The sequence below is a fragment of the Pleurodeles waltl genome, chromosome 8 (assembly GCF_031143425.1).
Source record: "Pleurodeles waltl isolate 20211129_DDA chromosome 8, aPleWal1.hap1.20221129, whole genome shotgun sequence".
NCBI lineage: Eukaryota > Metazoa > Chordata > Amphibia > Caudata > Salamandridae > Pleurodeles > Pleurodeles waltl.
In genome coordinates, this window is record NC_090447.1 from 511430728 (window position 1) to 511455002 (window position 24275).

The window sequence follows — 24275 nt, forward strand, 5'->3', positions numbered from 1 at the left end:
TATTGATCCTCTTGGATCAGGAAAGGCATCACCACCTCTTGCCTGTGCCCTGGAGTTGTGTTATTATTTTATTAACAATGTTCTTTAGAGCTATAGGTTTGTAAGAAGTACAGTCAGCTGGATCTTCCTTGATGGATTATGGTAAAGACTGCTTCAGTTGTAGTGGGCATAACCCCTGATTCTGCTGTAAAAGAGTTGTAAAGAGTTACTAGGGGTTTAGCCAGAAGTCTCTCATACATTTTGTGGATTTTTGGTGTGTACATATCATGACCTGCCATTGTTAGGTTTCAAGGCTAAGATTGCCTCCTTAATTTCTTCTTCAACTACTGGCTTCTGTAGGCTCTGAATCTGGCACCACATGAGAGTAACCATTTGTTAAATGACAAAGTAAACTGCACAGCTCGTCATTTTGGGGCTGCTACAAAAAAACCTTTAGCAACATTCCTTGAACGTGTTCAGCTCCCCCTGTTTGTGTTTAACTAATGCCCCTGAGTTGTATCTAAGTTCTGTGATAAAAGTTCTGCTCTGCTGTGTTCACAACTGCCTTGCCAGTAAATTGCCTTTTTTGTTCCCCTTTTCATATCATTTCTACTTTAATCTAACCATTATCAAGGTGTGGAATTTTGTAGAATAGCTATTTATCAGCTTCACAAAGGAACTGAAGACATGGCTTTTTTAATCCTCCTCCGGTACACGCTATACCCCCCCGAGCTCTTTTAATAGCCTCTCTGATTATCTCAGGACTCATATTCCAGGGTTTAGATTTTAGCAAGGCTCTATTTTGCCACCTTTCTGCAAATCTACTTACACAGTCTGGAAGTAGACAGCCTGTGTTAGTGCCAGTGCCGAAATGCCCTTTGAGCTTGTACATGCCCACAAATTTACATGTGTAAGGGTATTCACCTAGTCCGCTTTAATATCTTTCCTCACTGGAAAAGGTCAACATTTTGGACCTTATTTAGAATTTGCAGAACGGGATTCTCCATAATAAACGATGCCCCGTCCACAGTGTTACAAGTGCATAACAGCCTATGGAACTTGTAATACGGTGGACAGGATATCCATTTAATTTTGTGTCCACCCACAGCCCTATAAATAAAGCCCTTAGTCTTGACAAGAGCTGGAGTAAAACATTTTCTAGGGTTGAAAAATAGGTGGGAGTTTAGAGGAAGGGGATTCTCCAAGTGGGATAACATTTTCTTCCCTGAGAAAACAAAACAATTAACAAGTTAATTTGTAATTATTCAGCATATTTTTCTCATGGGAAATATACATATGTATATTTGCTCATACAAAAAAGGAACTCACAAAAGTTTGCTAGTAATACGGTTTCTAGGCCTACATATGTTAACACCTGTGCATTCTCAAAAGTTGTAACTCGGCACCAATACTAGAGCTAGAACCCTGGAGGTGTACATGTGTAAATTTCGATTCAAATGAGTTCCCTAATTTATTTTCATGTTGCCCAAAATAGTTTAACCATGCCTTTTGAATACTAATCTTTTTTCCATATCCATGTGCGTCAAAGATGTTTTCTTTGGTGCCTCTGGGAAGCAGTGTTTAAACTCACACAATAGTTTAGCAAATTTTTTTTTTTCATCTGCAGTTTTTATATATATTTTATTTCAAAAGTAACCACCAGTTTTGCTTTCATTCTTTTACATGTTGGCTTAAAATTAGGAAGCATTCTGAGAGAACTGTACATAACTTCCAACTGCTGTATTGTGCAAAAATGTGCACACGCTTTTATATAAAATCCTATGGCTCAAGCCGAGCTTTCAGTTCACTGCATCTCCTTAGAACACCCACTCTAAAAGTAAAGACTTTGCATTACTGAATCATATATACAATTTAGCTAACTTTACTTATGGACACAAATCTTGATTTAGTGACCAACAGTTCTCTTTCTCGTAATTATGCTGTGCTACTGTGAACTGGGCGCCAAAAATGTTTTTTGATGTAGGGAGTTGGGCATGGCCAAGTTTTCCACTGGATAAAATAAATATAAACACTTGTAGTCCTTGACCCCAGACGATAAGTACTGAGGGTCAGTCCGTAGGAATTCCACATCACTTATGAATTCTGAATTTATTTGCGTGTAACAAGTTGATTTACCCATCTAATGTATTGATCTGCTGATCAGAGTCCTGATAGATATGTCTTGTTCACCATCTCTAAATCTGCTAATTGTTTAGTGAGCTTATTTTGGAGTAATGTGGATACCCTTCATGTGCATGTTTTACATACTAACTGAACAGACTTCTGAATCTAGAGCAAGCACATTAATAATCTTGCCAAGGAACCATAGTTCCAATGGAGAGTGCTCTGAGATATTGAACATCTGTATACACTCCCTTCTGTCAAACAGTTTGCCCTTGGCCTTGTACTGTCAAGATGATTGGATTACAGCAACTCCCTACAAGCAGAGAATCCCAAAAACCCTGACTCCCCTTCAACCAATTTTACTTACAGCTGTGACTGGTCACCAGATCCAAATAATTTGACACAGTCTTCCCAGTTCTTATATTTCTGATGTGGCTCCCCAACTACAGACTTGCAAGCCTCACCTGTTGGGCATAGACGTGCATTCCGAAATCCCTCACTCTCAAAATCTGCAAGTCTTTGGTGGCCAGCATGAGCCCAGGAGCTCCAGCATCTTTAAAACACCAGCCATGAAGAAATAAAAGAAAACAGAAAAAGTAATTGTTCAAGAGTAGCCTTTAGAATATTGAATTCCATTCCACTGGATACCTGGGGAGTTCCATTTTATGAAACATTTAAGAGATTACTGAAAAAGCTTGTTATCTCAGTACCACGCCCTCATTTAGTTGTATCAAATTCTTTGGCTTTCAAGAAAACTCATTGATACCTCTAATTGCTTTTATGACTAACCAGTACAAAAGCTCCTTGAAGATTGTTATCTTGTAGGAAAGACTGATCTGATGTGATAGGTGCTATTTATTGCAAGTCTTGTTTGTTATGTCAAGATGCAAATGTTACTCATCCAGAACTTTAACCTGGATGAAAATTATATGACCAGGGCCTGCTTTAGGGTGGTGTGACCGGTGCAGTCGCACTTGGCTCTGACTTTGGTGTGGAGCAATGTATTTAGAATTAACTTTTGGTTTACAAGCAAGTGAACTTCTTAGTGCATCCAGCAGTTTTCAGGCAACAATAAAAATGTCAAGATAACTGGTGATTAATGTTCCTACTGGCATGAGATCACAATTTTGTCTAGTGGCAGTTTAGAGTCATAAAGTAGCTCAGAGGGTTAATGTCCCTGCTGCAAAGAATGTGTACCATGCAGATCACAAAACTGAGTGTGAGGGAACTATGAGTACCACTACAATAAAATGAAATGTTTGTCAAAAAGAAGCAATGGAGAGATGAGGTGCCCAGGTGGAGAGTGGTAGTGAGGGAGTTCATGGAGAAGGAGAAAATGGGGGTGTGAGGGTGCCAAAAAAAACTGTTGCACCAGGCACCACAAACGCTAAAGGCGCCCCCGGATATGACAGTGACATTATGTAATTGTAGGAATGTCTGTCGCATGGTGGGCAAAAAGCGCTTTGTCACTCTCGGGCCTTGTCCACACTCTACAAAACTGCCAAAATAAATTTAACTGCTTGCAATTTCCCACTAACACAGACCGTTAAGGTGCCCCAGCTGATTGAATCAGAAGCCCCACATTTTTATTCATGAGAATATTTCTGTGGATACATCTACCTGTGGATTCCTCACCTTTTGAACACCCCCAATGCGCTAGCATTCGACTGATATTTTTTCTCTCTAGCTCTCCACGTCGACGAGGATGTCACAGTGGAACGGCTCCGCACGCGACTCCGTCTGTGCTCATGGGAGCCATAAGAAGTCCTTTCCGGCGTGCTGATGTCAGGTCCCTTTTTCCCCGCCTTCGAGGAGTAATGTTTTTTTTTCAACCTCTCCGTGTGGTTACACTGTTTCAAGGGAATTTAGTTTCTGTGTCTCGTTAGGCGACAATGTCTCCACCTAAGAAGTCAGGCTTCAAACCTTATTGGGAGTGCAGAGGGCAGATGTAGGTAATGGACCCACGCGAAGATTGTCTTTAGTGCCTTAGTTCAGATCATGACGTCGGGAGCTGCACTTCATGTCACAGCATGAATCCCAAAGCTCTGAAGGAGAGAGAGGCGAAATTGTTCTTGGCTAAAGCTAAGAAGGACAAGTGAGGCCGTCCTACATCCTGGCCTTGAGAGGAATCATTTTCTCATCAATCCCCGAGGTCGCACTAGAAGAGACCACTTTATAGGTTACTGCGGCGATCATCTCGAGGAGCTAGTCCTCGGTCTCTGTCTCATGCTTCAAAGAGTCCCAGTGCCGATCGACTTGGGAAGTGAGTCATCATCCTCTGAAGAAGTTGCCTGAAGTTTCCCCAGCACCGTCCTTGGTAGAGATCCTGGCGTCACCTTTGACTCCGACAGCGCAGTTCTGTCCTGTTACACCTCCTGATCAGGAGACTGAAGCGCAGGCAGTAGATCCTGTTCGACCTCCTCTGCAGGAGCAAGAATATCTTGCTTTTCCAACTCCAGGGACAGACCCAGTGAACGTCTGAAATGCTATGTATTGCATTTTCAACAGGGCAGTGACCATTTCTGGTGCACCAGCTGGCCCCACAGGTCCATTGTCTTTCTCCCTGGGAGGTTTCCCGGCACCGTATAGGCAGTGTCCGTGCCTGTCGCTTGCGCCAACAGCTCAGTATCCCTGGCCTTTAACGGCGCAGAGGAGGAGGGGGGACACATTCGCCGACTGATGTTCAGCAGGATTTATCTGTGCCGGTACTGATGATGGAGAGATCACGTCTGATGTCACATCACTCTACTTCTGCTCGACCAGTTTCAGGGTCTAGGTTACCAGCGCCAACACCGGCTTCACCGGCGCTGCAACAGACATCTTCAACATCAGTATATTCCCTTCTGACACCGTTGCTAAAGTCAAGATTGAGATCGCAAAGGGAAGCCTTGAGGCTCCTGGAGGAGCAACAATATTTAGAGGAACAACAAGACCCTGAATTAGAAGAGGGTGAGATTCCAGTACCATCTCACGAATTCGAAGGCATTGATGTGGCAAGTGGTCTGGACACTGCCCCAGAGTGGGATTTATTATATCCAGGGGTCATACCTCTGCCGGAGGTTACATCTTACCATGGGGTAAAAAGAAAAGCAGCAGAGCTTTTGGACTTACCTCTTCCACAACTGACAAAGTCTAATATACTGACAGAGGTTCTTCATTCTTGTTCGTCTGCATCAGAGCCTTTGTTGCTATTTAGTGACGCTCTGATGGAACCAGTGTTAGATGTGTGGCAGAAGCCGGTATCAACTCCAGCAGTGTTAAGGTCGATTGCTACGAGGTATTGGATGGCGCCAGGGGATCCTGGATTTTTGAGTCCGCATCCGACACCATAAAGATTGGTGGTCCAAGCTTCTTGTTCTTCTAAATTTGGCCCTTGTTCCTTTCCAACAGCTCCGGCGTATAGGGAATATAAACGGATGGAACAATTGTCGAAGAAGCATGGCGTTGAAATCTGTGAATGCTACTTGTCTTCTGGGCAGATATATACAAACTTTAATGGATTCGGCCAGGGGCGTCATTCCCAAGCTTCCGCAGGATGTTCAAAACTATTTTGTGGAGCTTGTAAATGACAGTAAAGCTGCAGCATACAGGTGATTCAATCAGGCCTTGATACAGTGGATTCAGTGGCTAGGGCCATGGGAACTTCAGTCGGCCAATAGACGGCACACCTGGTTGAGAGGCTCGGAATTTGTCCCCGGATGTACAATCCACATTCATGGATTTGCCTTTTGTCTTACCCAGACTGTTTGGGGCAAAGGCAGACTCGCCTTAGAATGTATCAGGAAGTGCAAGGCAACTGCAAAATTGTTGGGTCTTCAGTCACTCTCTATGACCTACAAACTGCTACATAGTTTCAGGGGGTTTGACAGGGGCTCCTCTTTTTGAGGGAAGCAGCATTCCCAGCAGCAGAAGCTGGCCAACCCCCTTTGCAGAGCCTAAAGAGGTTGTGATATAGTTAAGCAACGAGGTGCAGCCCACCAGTCTTCCTCCTCCTCTTCTTCTACCACCTCTGCTTTTCAGGGAAGGAGTCCTAATTCCCCCATCTTAAGTGAGCATGCTTTACCTGTGGGAGGGAGGTTTATTCATTTCCTGCAAGAATGGAAGTCCATAACAACAGACAGTTGGGTGTTAGACATTGTAGAAAATGGATATGCCATTCCCTTCCAAGAGCTTCCCCCTCCCTTTCCTCCCCAGCAAAGTTTTTGTTCGAAAGAACATCTACTGCTACTACAGCAGGAGATGCAAAATCTTCTTTTAAAGGGTGCAGTAGAGTTGGTTCTGTAGGAGGAAAGGGGTTAGGGATGTTATTCAAGATATTTCCTGATCCCCAAAAAAGATAGTGGTTTACGGGCGATCCTAGACCTCAGGATTTTGAACTGGTTCCTCAAACAGAAAAAATTCAAAATGCTGACCCTAGCACAGGTGCTTCTTGCGCTGGACCGAGAAAACTGGATGGTTTCCATAGACTTGCAGGATGTGTATTTTCATATTCCCATTCTGCAGTCGCACAGGAAATATCTCCGATTCACTGTACGGTCGCAACATTTCCAGTTTGCAGTCTTTCCGTTTGGCCTTACTTCTCCACTATAAGTCTTCACGAAGGTGATGACAGTGGTCACTGTGCATCTCCGGTGGTGGGGAATACCAGTATTCCCTTACCTGGAAAATTGGTTGCTCAAAGCCAAGTCTTATGAGTTGGTGCAGCATCACTTGCATTTGACAACTTAGCTGTTCAATATGGGTTTTTCCATCAACGTACTAAAATCTCACCTGGAGCCCTCTCAGTACACCCTCTTCATAGGGACAGTACCGGACACCACAGTGAATTATGCCTACCCTCTGCATCAGAGGATTCAAGACATTCAGACTATGCTTCCGATGTTTCAGAATGAAGCGCTCGTTCTAGTCCTGATGGTTTTATGTCTGCTCGGTCTGTTTGCTTCCTGCATTCTGCTGATCACTCATGAATGCTGGCACAGGAGGGCCCTCCAGTGGTGCCTCTGCAAGCAGTAGTTTCAACACAGCGGAGATCTCAAGGAGTAAATAAGGATCTCCTGGAGCACTGCAACATATTTTCAGTGGTGGGCTGTGGATGGCAACCTGACACAAGTAAGACCGTTTTGCATACCACCTCCAGTGACCACAGTCATAATGGATGCTTCCACTCTAGGGTGAGGACCACATCTGGGGGATCTGGAGATCAAGGGTCTTTGGTCTCTGGAAGAACAGATGTTTTACATCAATCTGTTGGAATTACAGGTGATACTTCTAGCTCTCAAGGCCTTCCTCCCTTCTATTCGCAGTCAGTGGGTACAAGTCTTGACAGACAACACTACCGTGATGTGGTACATCAACAAACAGGGAGGAGTAGAGTTGTATCTACTCTGCAGAGGGGCTCTACGACTCTGGACCTGGGCTCAGGACCATTGGATTTTCCTAAAAGGAAACCGGTGGCAAGAGTTCTCAACATATGTGCGGACATTCTCAGCTGGCACTTTTCAGCCGACCACAAGTGGCGACTCCATCTGGTTCTTCACGTCTTCCAGTTATGGGAGACGCCTCAGAAAAACCTGTTTGCCACTCGTGAGAATGCACACTGCGTGCTGTTATGCAGCCTCCAGTATCTGATGCAGGGAGTGCAGAGGGACGGGTTTCATTTGGACTGTAGCAGCCAGTTGCTTTATGCGTTTCCTCCCATACTCTGGATTCTTCGTGAGGAAGATTCAGCAAGACCGAGCCCATGTCATATTTCTAGATCCAGATTGGCCAAGAAGGGTGTGGTACACAGACCTCCCCCATCTCTCACTGTGTCCTCTGTTCTGTCTCCCTCACAGGGCAGACCTCCCCTCGCTGTTGCAAGGGCAGGTTCTAATCCCTCACTTCAATAGCCTGCACCTACATGCCTGGAAATTAAATGGGGCAACCTGAATTTCTTCCTGCTGATGGTAGATTGGCCAGGTTTGTCAAATGGTGTGAAGAACGACATGTTGACCCTTAAATGGCCCACTTATCCAATGTTTTGAAATGTGTTCTTTCTTTAGCACAACAAGGTTGTGCAGTTGCGACAGTGAAGGGCTATTTGTCTGTACTGTCGGCATTTATTTGCTTGCCTGATCACCCTCATTGTTTAAGTCCCCTATAGTTTTAAGGTTTCTTAAGGGTTTGACCAATATGTATCCCCCCACTCTGTTCAGCATGCCTCAGTGAGATTTAAATTTGGTTTTAACGTACCTGATGGGTACACTGTTTGAGCCTATACATAGTTGCCCGTTGAGACTCCTTACGATAAGGGACGTTTTTCTAGTGGCAATCACGTCAGCTAGATGTGTTAGTGAGCTGCAAGCTCTGCGTGTTAAACCCCTGTTTACCACTTTTCATGCCAACAAGGTGGTTCTGAGAACCAGGGCATCTTTCCTGCCAAAAATAGTAACTCCTTTTAATTTTGGGCAGTCCACCACCCTTCCAACCTTTTACCGTCCTCCCCATCCCTCTGCGGAGGAGGAAAGGCTGCATTGTCTGGATCCAAAGAGAGTGTTGAGCTTCTTCATGGACAGGAAGAGCGAATTTAGAATGGATGATCAGTTGTTCATTGGCTACGCAGGCAAGATGAAGGGCAAAGCCATCTACAAAAAGAACATTGTCAAGGTGGGTCATCCTTTGCATCAAAATATGTTATGCTTTGGCAAAGAAAGAGCCTCCTGAGGGTATAAGAGCTCATTTGACCAGAGCTAAATCTGCTACATCGGCCTTGGGTAGAGGTGTTCTTGTTAATATTTGCACGGCGGCGACTTGGGCTTACCTTCACACTTTCGTGAAGCATTACTGCTTGGACTCAGAAGTGAGGAGGGACGGTCACTTTGGCCTCTCTGTTTTCAGGACTTCTTGTTATAGGCTGACAGGCACCCACCTCCGAGTGCAGAACTGCTTTGGGACTATGTACAAAAGGTGAGGAATCTACAGGTAGATGTATCCATCAGAAGAACAAGTTACTTACCTTTGGTAACACTTTTTCTGGTGGATACAGTATCTATCTGTGATAGTGATATGGCCATAGTCTGAGAAAGATGTAGTGTCTGTTTCTTCATACAAGGCATTTGCCTGTTGAACATGTGAAAAATTAAATCTCTGTCCCCCGACATGTAAAAGGTGCCATGTGCTCACAAGACGCAGCTCTGTTACTAGTGCTTATTCTCTTGTTTCTAGCTGCTTTGGTGGATTCTTTGAATGGGTTAGATCAATTTACAACCCAAATAAGATTGAAATCACTTTCAGGAAACTTTTGATTTAGCCATTTGGTTGATCAGGAGCATCAATAACAACAAATTGTGGCTAGAGTTGGCACACCTACATTTAGAAAACTTACCTTCCTTACTTCTATTTCTAATGTGATCCTGGGAGTAGTAGAAACCACCCCTGTATCGCTTCTCTTGTGGATATTTATCAATTAAAGTCTTTTATTTAGCAGAATGTCCACACCTGCCGTTTCAGTTCCACTTGAGGACAATATTGTGTATGGAATGTGCAATGCCTATGTCTTGCAAAGTCAGATTTCTCCATATTTTATGTATCCTATTTGGTAAGTTCAGCCTTTTACATTGATTAATATCATTCGCATTCCTTCAGTGTCCTGCCTTTGGTCACTAGTTGTATGATCATCAAACCTGTTAAAAATGCTTTACTCTTCTCCAAACTACATTTCTCAACCCCAATAACAAACCCCAAATGGTGTGTACTCCCCAGAGTGCCCACTACCTTCCCTAACTTTCGTGCCTGGATGAATTATCGTGCTCGACTGAGATTTAAGTTGGATCCACTCAGGACACCCAACTTGGATGACTCTGCTATCCCCTACATAAGGAAAACTTAATCGAAGATAATATAATACATAAAACGTTCCCTCCCTGACCTCGATAAAACTCCTGCATTTACATCCATAGCCTTCTGCCAGCAACTTATCAAAATCTCCTTTGAGGTTATTTAGCTATTCCTTCAGATCTATCTTTGTCTGCATCTGTGGTGCTTCGGAAGTGGTTATGACTTCTCCACCTGCTTTCACTGATCAAGACCTCAAAATGCAACTCTTGATCTCTTTGGCTGAATGGAAGCATGCAACTTACTTTGCCTTGTTTTCTGAGGGGGTTGAGACAGAACAAACGCTTACTCTGATTTGAGAAACACCCCTCACATGGAGATTCTTCCTCGTCTCCAGTGGGGTAGGCATCATTATTTAATTTGCAGTTTTTTTGTATGAAGAAGGAGAGGAGTCTCCTCTTATCTGTTTCATTCATGTGTGTTTGTTATCAGTGCTGAATAGTGTGGTAGGCTTGCCACACAATCTCTGTGTTACTTGTTCCCTCTTCACCAACATGACATTATGGAAGATTCAATTGTGCTCAGCAGGTGCATTTTCATCAGACACCTTCTGGTGTCTGGCCTGTCTCCAATGTTCTGCCTATGCCCTGTTTGTTGCTGTATTTTCACATGGAGGGCATGCCTAGTACACTTGAAAAGTGGTAACGCTCACCGAGTCTCCACCTATTTTTGGTAGGCTTCAAGAGGGGGCTCCTTAGTGTGAGGTAACCTCTAGTGAGGCTGTCATGTTAATTCAACCTCTTATCCTTGCAGTCACTCTCTCTCCTTACTTCGCCTGACAAATGTGGCCTCTGTCTTCCGGTTTCCTATGACCTATCGCTCATTCGTCTCATACCTGGAAGTTATGTCCTTCAACCCAGTCTCATCTTTCCTGCTCCTTTAGTCCCATGCACAGTATCTGTTTGAGGGTACTGCTGACAACATGTTATGTCTAGAGTCAGCACTGCAGATCAGAGAGTCTCAGTGGGTAATTACAAACACCTGGCAGATGTACCCACAGATTTCCAATTATTTCTGAAACTTAGGGTATAGTGAAAAGGAGCACCTTAAAGCACAGATTAAGCTCCAGGTATAGCAGGGCACAGATAATGATTTTACAACAGCTGGTGCTTCTCACCAACACATTAACTCTCTTGTTGCTTTCCTGAGACTGTAAAGAAACAAACACAAGAATAGAAGAGCGATAACTGAGTAACCCATTGGGTAATTCTGTGATGATGCAAATTATCCAACTCAGAGAAGGTGTGGAGGCTAGTAGGTCTTTCTTTGCGAAATTAAAAAGGAGATTAATTGGCCCTACATGGATTTGTTTTAAGTTTTGCCAGTCTTGATAGACAACAATATTTTATCAGTGGAGACCACATTAGAAAGCCTACAGCCAGTGGCGGTAGATCAGGCCAGTGATCAGGCTGACACGTTGCCAAGCATTAAAATATAACTCACTTGTCCTCATAGGGGTGCTACATTCTTTTAGAGGGGATGAGAAGGTTGGCTGGATGGATTGATGAGGTGGAGATGCCTCAGGAGTGCTCTGGACCCAACTTCACCCTGGCTATTGTTACACATGCTGGGGAGGGGCTTTTGGGTATTTAAAACCATCAGGGGAGTGCAGGTGAAAGTTGTACTATAGTTATGTCTTGTACAGGGAAAAATTACACGTTAAGAGTTTTTTTTATTTTTCACAGATGGCTATGTGACAAGTTCATGAAATTAGTCAGGATATGATGTTACTGATTCAGAGGCAATAATGTTGTAAGACTGGCAAGCGTACCATATTCACGAGCCAATAACAGTTGCCTCCTTAGGATCACCTTCAAGAGAATGGTCAGTTAACAACGGCTGTTCAGAGAAGTATACAAATCTCTGTAATGTAGAGTCAGTTTGGAAAGGATTTATCCAGTCCATACTAAACTCTCAGAAATTTGAATAGGAAGCATGTTTTAGAGTCTCATTGTTTCCTCACCATGATATACTTTTGGGTGAGCATATCCACTTCAATTCCGAAACTCTATCAACCATATATTTCACATTGCCCATTTACATAGAGGCCAGATCTTTAAAAATAAGAGTAGTATTCCCAAATAATTCAGGAGAACTTGTTTTGCCACTTCAGATTCTGTTTTGTCCAGGCTGATGGCAAGTTCCTGGGAAAACAGTGTGTTCTTGTCACTGGTCCTATATGATGGGAAACTGTTGAGATAGCTGGCATATTGGAGTGTGAGAGACGTGTGACATGAGAGCTGTGTGCCCTGATGAGACTGTTTTGAGTCTGTACTGAGAAATGGGCAGTATCTTGGGAAAGTGATGGTTGAAAGAGGGGGGTCACCTAACAGAATGGTTGGTTGTGAGTGATGTGATAATTAGTTAAATGTATCTACATTTGAGTCTTTAATATTTGGACAGTTTTAACTATCCCACCCCTCATCACCCCTAGAACTATATCGCCTTGAGACCAGTAAACCAGATTATTAAAAAATATTACAAAATGTTTCTGTAAAGGTTCATATTACTTGTATTAGTTGCTGTGTAAGTCTGGGATTACGAGCATTACATTTTTCAGCATTGGAAAGGATGTGAGTCATCAGGATTCGATTCATCAAGCATGGGGAAAGGAAGTTCTTCATAACAACGACGATGATGATGATGATGATGAAGATGAAGAAGATGACAGGAATGCAGTCAAAGCTCAGGATTCCAGTACACATATCTATACTGAAACTGGTACGGAAAAAGTCAGTGAAATACCTACATGTTTACACTGCATACATTTTAAAATGTTCTCTCTATTTATATTTGTTATATGTACAAATGATGATTGCACAGTTTTACAAGAGAATGTCATTATGACTGTTAATTTTCACTCATTAGAGTACTTGGTGAGATTACTGAGCATAATGTTTGCCCTGCAAGCCGTGCTCATTGGTATGGTAGAAGTGGCCATAAAGCATTTCTATGATACCACCTGCGTGGTCACTCTTGCAGTGGGTGTACTGTCTAAAGAGGGCAGTTCATCATTAGCAGGTGGGCGTTGCTCAATGTAAATGATTGAAATTGATTTTGATGTGTGTTTTTCCCTTATTATTGAAGACACTTTAAAGATTCTTCTTCACTAACCTCAAAGAGTGGCCCTGGAGACAGCACTCCATCCCATGGATTATGAGCAACTTTCCCTCTTTCACTGCAGACTAGGGGTGCCCTTGTAGGCCTGACTGTGTGATAGGTGTCTCACTGTTAGAATTTTTTCTCAGACACTGTGGCAAAATCTGATCTTCTCTGTACCTGTCATACTAGCTACACTAGGGGGCATATTTATACTCCGTTTGCGCCGAATTAGCATCGTTTTTTTCGACGCAAATTCGTCGCAAAACTAACGCCATATTTATACTTTGGCGTTCGACGCGTCTAGCGCCAAAGTATGGGCAAATAGCGTCATTTTTTTGCGTGAACGCCTTCCTTGCGTTAATGAGATGAGAGGAAGGCGTTCCCGTCTAAAAAAATGACGGCGACGCAAATGCGTCGTATTTATACTCCCGGGCAAAAATCACGCCCGGGAGTGGTCGGGTCAAAAAACCCCGCATTTGCGCCACTTTTTAACGCCTGGGTCAGGGTAGGCGTTAAGGGGCCTGTGGGCTCAAAATGAGCCCACAGGTGCCCTCCCCTGCCCCCAGGGACCCCCCCTGCCACCCTTGCCCACCCCAGGAGGACACCCAAGGATGGAGGGACCCATCCCAGGGACATTCAGGTAAGTTCAGGTAAGTATACATTTTTTTTTTTTGGGTGGCATAGGGGGGCCTTATTTGTGCCCCCCTACATGCCACTATGCCCAATGACCATGCCCAGGGGACGTAAGTCCCCTGGGCATGGCCATTGGGCAAGGGGGCATGACTCCTGTCTTTACTAAGACAGGAGTCATGTAAATGGCGTCTGGGCGTCGTTAAAAATGGCGCAAATCGGGTTAAGACGATTTTTTTGCGTCAACCTGACTTGCGCCATTTTTAAGACGCCCTAACGCCATTTTTCCCTACGCCGGCGCTGCCTGGTGTACGTGGTTTTTTTCCACGCACACCAGGCAGCGCCGGTCTGCTTGCGCCGGCTAACGCCATTCAATAAATACGGCGCCCGCATGGCGCTTCAGAATGGCGTTAGCCGGCGCAAAACATTTTGACGCTAAACTGCGTTAGCGCAGTTTAGCGTCAAAAAGTATAAATACGGGCCTAGGTGTTCTGACCTGACTGCGTGGTTTTTAAGGAAATGGGGGGTTGTGCAGGGTTGGGTAATCCCTCACGTTCAGTCCCTTCTCCCTCACCGGTCTGTCGGTTTTCATCCACTCGATCCACCATTTTGTTCCATTTCTTTAGGCCCGCTCGGCATTCTCCTGAGTTGCACTCCCTCCACCACTGCCCATTCAAGCACATCTGTCCTCCACTTATCATAAGTTGGGGAGGGGGCGCACTCGCCTTTTGAATGACAACGAGGTGCCTGGCCAACACAAAGCAGAGGAGAGAGAACATCTTAGAGAGCGATACTTGGCCCAGAAGACAATGTTGGATTGTCTAGGCTATGTGGGTACCAGTTATACAAGTCACTGAGTATATGATTTCCATTCAGTATGTCAATAACGCCCTACAGTTCCACTGAGTATGACTAAAATTAGCAGGGGACTCGCCACACCATTTACAGCCGGGCGACCATGCGGAATACATCTTGCTAAGTCTTTGTGGAGTTAGGTACTCTCCATGCAGGTAGTAAACTTGTGTTAATTTAAATCATGCATTGCTAGTGGTTTCCCTCACCTGTACTCTGGCGCTTCCACTGTCTTATTGCTTTTACATCAGTTATAAATAGGAGTTACTCATGTGAAAACATTTCTTTATGTCCTCTTTTAAAGATGTCACCTTACCATCCTACTTGGCTGCAAATACTGCAACAAGTACAGACCATTCTTTTGAGCCAAGTCCTGTGCCTATGAAGACTAAACCAAGCAGTCAAAAAACAAGCATTTTAAAAGATGAAGGCTTGTTACCCGCTCATGTGAATCAGATATATGATGAATTGCTAGTCATATATCACAAACTGCAGGTAAGAAATAGTTTTTTATTATGATTGGTCTATATTTAAATACTTTTTCAGCGTACTGAGATGTAAAATTATGTTTGAATATATGTGTATATATGTGCAGTCTTCTGCTACTGAATTCATAAAAATAAACCGCCCGTATGACCAGACAGAGGTTTGAGGAATAGACAGTTTTTTCTATATTGTTCTAGGCTGGTAAATGACCCATAAAATGCCTGTGCAGTAACTTAACGGGTGTCGAGTGTCAACTGCAGAGATCTCTGTAAAATGGCAACGGATAATTGATTATGAATTAATGACAGTGCTGCTGGAAGGGATGCTCAGTAGTATCCACTGGCCCAACAGTCCAGTTTTCTCTTCTCAATACATCTAAATTGTAAGCACAGAATAATTGCTGCACAGTTATTCTTCCTCTGCTGTGCTTTCTTTTAAGGACCATGTATCTGTGGCCTGCAGTCGGTGGGACCTCATAGGAGAGCATGACGTTGAGCAATTGCTAGAGCAGTGGGATTAGGGAATGCGTGGTGCAAGGAACTTGGGAGAATATAGGGATGCCATCTCAAAGTTTGTCCTATTTATACAGGCTCTTCAGCTTGCTGGGCCCCATTATCATGAACGCTAAGGGTTAGCTAAATCTTGCAGAGATGCTTTCCAGCAAAAATATCTTTAAATGTTCCTAGTCTAAGGCCAGTGCTGGGCAGAAGCTACCTGAGGAACTACATAAGGAACTGTAGAATCGGCATGGAGAAAAGTATTAGTGGAAAGTAGACTAAATCAACACAGTACTGTTGGAGATAAACATGATTTACAATCAAAGCCCTCTACTTCCCCAGGACAAATGACAGTATGTGACATGGCATGCATAGCACTGATCACCATTATGTCTCAAAAAGCAAAATGGTTTCATTAAAAAGGGCTCCATTGCTCCCAGTCCATGTTAAGAAGAACTGAAAGCTCTGGTGAGTTGCCTAATCTAAAATTAAGAAAATTGCAAAATAATTGCAGAAAACCACAAAGACAAGTACTGCTATCCCTAAAAGAACCAAGTATATATTGTTTGTTACAGACCGTTTTGACAAATTCTATGCCACGAAGAAACTAAGAGTATTTTCTTGCTATCAAACCTGGGATGTCCCTTTCCTAATGTTAGGAAATACTCAGCAGTTTCAAATGACTGCACAAAATTGAAAGTCCATCTCATCACTGTCCCAGTATGTGCTGTAATGCTCTTGAAAGGCACAGAATCAATAAAAGAGTCAAGTGCATGCAGACATTTATTACCAGCCACTCATATATTCCAGCTTTTCTGCATACCCTAAATGATACCCTCTCAAATGTCAGTTCCCAGCTATTCTCTGGTCAGTTGTAAATCTAATAAAACACTAGTTCCCATAGCTGGTAGCCCCAAACTAAATTACTTTATATTAGCTGTCTGCAACATCGTTATTACAGATGTCCAAAAAACTTCTAGTCATGAGCCTTTGCAAGATTTGAGGAATAAAACTCTGACAAAATTTTGTCACACACTCACAACAGGCCTATCTGTTCTTGCATTATAAGATTACTCGGGAGGATGCACATCCCTGAATGAAATCATGCAAAATCCTGAATATTTGTGGGGTGGCAGTAAACAGCTTATTTGGAGTCCCTCAGAGGAGCATGGAACCCTCTAAAATAAAATTCCCAAGTTTCCTCTATCTAATATTCTGATTGACCTCCTTTTTTGCCGCTTGCTCCTATTTTATGTTTAATCACTGAGTGCAACAAATATGTGACCACATATCGAAGGGAGAGCCACTGTGAACCAAATGCCTAATAAAACTACTTGCTTCAATGGTGTAAGAAGGTGGCATGCATTCCTAGATCTACTTTGTCTCTTCTTCTTACCTTTATTAAATGTAAGGTAAAAGAATGTTCCAAACCACCTTGTTAGAGGAGAGTAGTTAATGGGCCTAACTTTTAAAACCCTTCACAGTTGTAAACCTTGCGACTCACAAAATCATAAGGTGTGCAACCATGACAGGTCTTTTTAGAATGTATATAGCCATTTCATGATTAAGAATGTTATTCCAGCTCTTAAAAGTAATCTTGCAATCCTTTCCAAATCATAAATAGAAGGGGTATTGAAAGGAGCGTCCTCCTCCTATTTCCAAGTCTGGGAGTAATGTATCATTAGGTTGTGACTGCAGCCACAATGCATTGATGAGTTACCAATTCCTGAGTTGGGATGGTAACTGATTTCCAAAGTCGAATGTGTCCCTTTGTAAATCATGACAGGAGTCTCGGGGTCCCCAATGTTTTCATAAATGGGAAACGTCTTTTTATGTAAAATGCTTTTATTGTTTCTGAGCAGTAAGATTACAGCATACAGCTCCACACTGAATGTCTGTTACATGGCATAATAGCAGTTAAAGTGATTTATTCCCTAAGAAAAAAAGACATTCTCCCCTGTTACGTATACCCAGCAATCTCAACTATCCCCACAGGATGGGCATTTCATGAACTCCCCACTCCTGAAGTCCACCTTCTCTGGACCCTCCCACACCCCAACTCCAGGCAAGCTTCCCACCTTCAATGGTAATGAGTGAGTTGGAATCTTTTACCTCCTTTCCATGTCCAGGAGAGCTATGAGCACCAATTTACCCTTCCATGGAGCTGAATAGTTGAAGTGCTGTCAATTGAGAGGGTGGTGAGGAGGAACTAGTTGTAAATTGGGCTAACTATGTCAAGTGTTTAGCCAGTGGACTCCAGATTTTATCAAAAATGATACTCAAGCGCATGAGTGAGGTATTCAAGAGGGAAGGCTTGCCATAAGCAGTAAAAACCCACTGTAATACCACTGGAGATTCCTTCTTTTCCTAGTCTGCAGTATTGAGTCTTCTCCTAGTAACTGCTAATAAATCCAACAAAAAATTGATGGGTGAAATGCTTGAATTAATCTCAGTCCCCAGTAATTGCTCCTGTCCATGTACCAGGTCAGCATTTTGTTACCCATCATGCAATCTCAGATTACACCCAGCCAAATGTAAATCAGTTGTCCTGCTGCTCCACTGGGAACGCTCCAACCCAAACTGCCAACCCACATCCTCTCTGAACCGAAAAACAAGCAATCCAAGTCCAGTTTCCCATTAGCTGGGGCTCTTCAGTCAGTGCAGTTTCGCTCCAGTGGCACATCTGGACATACTCATTGCACTTAGAGCATTCCACTGAAGTGAATAGAAATTTGAGGTAGCATGGTCAACAAAAGAACAATGGTTTGGGATGTGGACCCAGAAAATACTAGTGACTGTGATTAATTCATCATTCCATCCATCTCTTTTTTTGCTTACTCTAGTAATAGGATAAACAGATTTTTCTGTGTAGTAAACCCCCTGGCTATGCCCAGTTTTTCTGCATGCAGTAGAATCACACCAGTATTCCTAACCACTGGCCTACAAGGAATCTGATCTATATGAATTAGCACTTCTTTCCCATATGATAATATCATATCACACTCCATCTAAATTTGCTACCTTCTCTCCACATGGAACATAGGCCTAAGGCACTTAGGAAGGTTTGTATCATTCTTTTCGTGGTATCTTACCACCACGTGGCCAACTTTTTCTAATTTTCTGTGTTGTAAGCTTTGGAAGCATTGGGGTATGTATCTCCAAATATGATCCCACGACTCATCAGAAATCTTCCTTCTTAGCTCATTCTTGCACTGCAACTGACAACTCCATCTACTCTTTCCCCAATCTCCATTCATTATATAACATCAATATCTGATCTTTCATCATCTCATATACTTACCAAAGGGGATAACTGGTCTAATGGCTGCTTCCTTGCTATAGGGCTCCAGATCCGAATGCCTAATTTGAACATATTGAATTCTTATGCTGAGAAATTGACCTGCTAACTCTGTCTCACATGCAAACCATCAACTATGATATGTAGTTGTGATGTGAAGTAGTATTTCAGGCTATCTGGGCAAGCTGGTTTTCACTTTTCCAATGTGGCTATCATCACTTTCTTGTAGCACAACTGCCTGCCCAGACAAGGTCAAGCACGAGCTTTTGCATGGCTTTAATTACTGTAACCAGGATGGGAGTTGTGAGGGCCTGAAAGAGCTAGAGCCGAGAGGGCAGAATATATTCATTTTTACAACAAGAATGCATTCAATCCAAGAGATGCAGAATGCTTCCTACTTAGCCAGGTCTGTATTTATCTAACCTTGCAAGATAGGCAAGTTAGCTTTCTTTCACCTTCCCATCAACCTTGTATGATTGATCCCCAAATATCTAATTGAGCGTTTGCCCCATTTGATCAGGTAGATCCCTTTCAAAGTCACTTCCCGTTCCCAGATTTGTCCTTATTTATTTTAAAGCCAGAGATGCTCTCAAATCTACCTTGTTGTAATTTGACTGCAGGCAGCGTGGGTTCAGGCTCTGTAACAGATGCTAGCATGTTGTCTGCAAAAAGGCTTACTTTATGTTCTGCATCCCTAAACAGGATCCTCCTTATCCCAACATTTGAGTGTATATAGGCTGCTGGGGCTGTATTACCATTGCCAAGGGACTTAGGGAGAGGGGACATCCCTTCCTTCTTCCCTCTCTGTAGGTGCATCTTGCCTGAGTATGCGACAGTCACTTCAACTTGTGCTTCAGGGGCTAGTAAGTTAGACAAGATCCATCCTCTTATCTTCAGACCTGTCCCCTGGTTGAGTAAGGCCACCATTGGGAATTCCCAGCCCATGCTCCTCAACACTTTTTCTGCCTCTTTTGCCACAAGGAGAGCTGGGATTTTGTTCCGCTGGGATTTGACCCCTAGACAAGCAACTTTTCGGTGTTGTCTGGGCCCTGTCCTATAAAGTTCACCTGGTCCAGTTGCACTAGGGCTGGCAAGACCTTGTCCAGCATACTTGTGATCACTTTCATAGAGATTTTTCCATCAATGTTTAATGAAGCTATGGGAATGTTGGATTTCCATTCTTCTGCTTCCTTGCCCAGTTAAGAAATTGCTGTAATCTCTGTGTAAAATATTGGATTATTATTTGTGGTTGAGTGACAACCCACCTCAAGGAATATTCACAGCCTGTGTCAGGGTGAACCCTCAAAGTCACTGAATTAACTGAGCTCAGCATCGCTGGTAGCTATGGTACAGAGCAGACAGCCGTAATTTAGGGAAGTGTGTAAAATATTTATAGCAGCATCAAACCAGTAATAAAATCAAAATACAAAACAATAACAATTCCAAACCGAATTTGTTGAAATGTAGAGTAAAAATGTAATAAATAAAATTACACAAAACTGACAAAAATCCAATAAGAGGAATTGAGGATCTGATTTTTCAAAGTTTTAAGTTGAAATGGCGCTAAAAGGCACACAGCACCAATGATAGTCAAGGTTCTCAGTAGACCAGGACTTAGGCACAATTTGAGGCTGACCGTAATAGAGCGTGGGTTAGATACACCAAAGATCGGTCGTCCTGGTTAAATATTTCACGTTATGACTTAGGGCCTGATTTAGAAATTAGCAGGCAGGTTACTCCGTCACAATGGTGGCTGATGTCCTGTCAGCTGAAATCTAAATCCCATTGGATCCAATGGGATTTAGATTTCGGCAGACAGGACATTGGTCACTGTTCTGATGGAGTAACCCTTCCGCCAAGTTCTAAATCAGTTCCTTAGGTTCTTTAAGTCCCAATCCACCACAGAAGCACACTTCTAATGCCCCCTCTCCATCCAAGATCTCTGGGGAGGGCACTTAATGATTCACTGGGTGTCACGCAGAGTCCAAAAGTAGGGCCCCGTCAAGGTCCAGTTTCCAATGGTCAGCTGTGTAATTCCAGGAAAAGGCCTTTTGTAGCTTCTTGTATCCCTGCATCTTGAACAGGTGGAGAACCTTATGACACTTGAAGTCCATTGCTTTGTCTTGGGCACAAGAGGGAGCAGGTTCAGTCTTTCTGGGCTTCTCTTGGGTCTTAGACAGCAGGCCTTTTGCTCTTCTGATCTTCTATAGGTACAAGAAGTCTTCTGAAGTGAGTGCCTGGGTGTGCCACATTTATACCTGGCGCTACCTACTGGGTGTAAATGGCTCCTGGCTCTAACCAATGGGTAAAGTATTCAGAGTCCAATCCTACTCACTTTGGCCATTTTCAAGATGACAAAATTGTTCGACCACTCTAAACTAGGTCGTTGAGGGCTGGGGGTGTGTGTAAGGGGTGCACTTTGGTAATTCTAATTTCCTTGTACAACCAACAATTAAGGGGAAGAAGAGGAAATGTTTAACATGGTCCAGTACTACACAACCTCCCCGGGCTGACAAATTACACAACAGATTGGTAAACTGTTCCACTGTAGGACTAAGGAATAAATGTAAAATTTGCTCCACTGATATCCACAGATCTCGGGGATCCTTATTTCAAGGATGCAGTAGCCGTCACCCACCTTGGTGGCATGCTTCATCATTGGGCTAGCTCCTCGCTGGGTGGGCACAGCAATACCCAGTGGCTCTCAAAAAATGGGTCTCTCAGTCGTAGATCTTTTTTCTTTCCACCAGTGGAAATCCCACCCTGCCTCCTGAATCCCTGACTTGTTTAGGTTGTACGTGGTCAAGGCATTGCTGCCTTGGGGGAAGTCCGGAGGGTTTGTCGTGTGGAGAGATTTTGTCACCTTGTTTGCTTAACCAGCTCTGTGTAGCTGACTCTGAGCATAAACACATCCCATCACTAACACTTTAGAGGAGGATGATCATGATTAGATGGCAATTAAAGGCCTTTAGAGATTTCTGTTGATCCCTCTATGTGGCTGATCGGTCATAGACTTCTCATCAGGAGGCATTATCTAGATTCTGTGGAGCTGTCCCACTTCTCAGCTGAGCAGAGGGCAGAACTGGAGGCCCCTATCTCTGAAGAGGAGGTCGGTGTGGTTATTAAGTCCTTAAAATTACATAAGGCGCCTGGCCCCGGTGGGCTTACCGCCCAGTTTTACAATTTTTTTGCGGCCAGATTGTCACTCCTTTCCACTCTTTAACTCAGTTAGTCTAGAGCCATTGTAACCCTCTTGATGTCTAAAGGCCAGATCTTTTTGCTCCTTAAACAAGCGAAAGTGGCTTGTTTTTGGTCCTCATATAGACATATCACCTTACTCAATCTTAAGTCAAGTTGTGTGCAAAGTACTGGCTTCTAGATGGCTTTTGGTTTGATAGAGCTGGACCAATCCAGCTTCTTCAAGGAACGCCAGATCCATGATAATATTAAAAGGGTTGGTCAACTGGTCGAAATGGTTAACAAAAAAAAAAAATCACAGCTATACCAGTGTGTCTTGATGTCAAGAAAGCTTTCAACCGGGTGGACTGGAATTTTCTGCGACTCACAATTGAGAGCTTTGATTTTGGCCCTATTTTCATCCATGTGTTATCGGTGGGGCAAGTTGTCTGCATTCTTTCCTTTGCAGAGAAGGCTGCCCCTTCTCCCCAATCCTCTCTGCCTTCGCATTAAACCTCTAGCAGCGATGATTAGGTGGGTGGGGAGATATCGGAGGCATCAAAATCACCTCCTTTAGAGAAGTTATCTTACTATCCATGTTGAACGCTGCTTCTTCCTTACATCACCTCTTTTGGCTGCTCTGATATAGCTACACTATACTCGAAAACACAGCTCCTCTGGGCTAAAAAACACATTAAGTACATAGGTACTTACATTGTGCTTCAACTCCGTGATCTTTACATTGCAATTATCCTAAATTCCTCTCCTCTGTTCGTGACAATTATGGATGTGGGTTCACACTCTTCCACTCCTGGATGGGGAGGATAAACTGGGAAAACATAAATATTTTCCCATTGGCTTTATACCTCTGTCAGGCCCTCTCTATTACTCTTCCCCCATCACTCCTCTCAGAGCTGCACTTGCTGACCTTATGATTTATTTGGCAAGGTCGGAAAGGTAGATGAAGTCATAAAGTTTTACAGCTTGTCAAGTCAGTTAGAGCGCTTGATCTCCCAGATTTCACCCTCTGTTATAAAGCAGCTCAGCAGAGTTTTTGCTGACTTATCCCTTAGAGCTTCCAAAAAACACTGGTCTCATAATGGTTGGGGACTGGTTTGAGGTTTCTTTGGGATCTTATATTGAAATCTAGGCGAGACAGACTGCCCAATTCCTACCTCAGCACTCCTGCTAGAGCATCTCTGGAGATGTGTGCCTCTATCGCCTATCACTGGATACATTTTGCCCTTCACCATAAACTCCCATACACCGCAATCCAGCTTTTTCTCCCACCCAACACCAGGGCCCTTTTGGCCAGTGGGAGGTGAGTGGCAGTTCACAATATTCTGTAATCACAAGGTCTTCTCTTTTGAGGACTGCAAGCAGAAATTCCATCTCCTGGAAAACTAACTTTTTCATTATAACCAACTAAGACACTGGGTTTTGCATCCACACATTCGCTCAGTGGCCACTTAGGGTTGTTCTCACTTGAAAGATTTGTGAAATCAGCAAATGGTGGTGGAGGGGGCATATGGGTAGAAAATCATCACTATACATTATTCTGCTGGACATGGCAACTTCCCGTCCCTGACCATTGCGGTCACTTTTTGTCTGATTAGACTGTTTTAGTTAGAAATTCCAGCAACCATCAGAACAATACTGGGCTATCCTCTTCTATAAGATTTCTCCTTTGGTATTGTGCATCCGAGTTCCACACCTTACTACATCAAACATGATCATGTGATTATTCGAAATTGTCTGGGGCCTCTAAAATCACACTGGTTGCTTTTTGGACAAACTTAAAGCCTCCGCCTGTCTCCCGTTGGTGCCTCTACCTATAGAATATCATAGCTATGGAGCAGCTGTCTTCAACTTTTGATGTTTCTCAATCATTGTTTGAGTGAGCTTGGACCCCCTTCTTACCTTTTTGTCGAAGGGTCTGCCTTGGACTGCTTGTCTAACTAGGCTGAGAACTATGAATCTGTTCTACTGTTGATCATCGCTGCTTGGCCAAAGGAAAACTAGCCATTTGTCAATGCTGTCATACCATCTGTGTGATGGTGACTCTATTTTGTGTCATTGTTTGATTTTATTGTTTTGTCCTTTTCATTTGTTGGGGTGGGGGGTTAGGGTGAAGTTGGATGGAGACTGGTTTGGGGTTCCCTTTGGAATTGCTACCAAGTTTGCCCATATTGTGGTACAATAGTGTGCTTTGTGTATTTGATCATGTTCTACCTAAAATCAATAAAAAAAAGGTTTGG

General features: G+C 43.4%; 1 protein-coding gene across 2 annotated transcripts in view; it reads left to right on the forward strand.

Moving 5' to 3' along the window:
- CCDC138 (coiled-coil domain containing 138) overlaps positions 1 to 24275 on the forward strand; it is a 220006-nt gene that overhangs the window by 40180 nt on the left and 155551 nt on the right. For both annotated transcript variants that reach the window (XM_069204488.1, XM_069204486.1), the window contains exons 4-5: positions 12536 to 12696; positions 14864 to 15054. In XM_069204488.1, coding sequence (XP_069060589.1) covers positions 12536 to 12696; positions 14864 to 15054 — 352 coding nt within the window. The remainder of the gene's footprint in view (positions 1 to 12535; positions 12697 to 14863; positions 15055 to 24275) is intronic.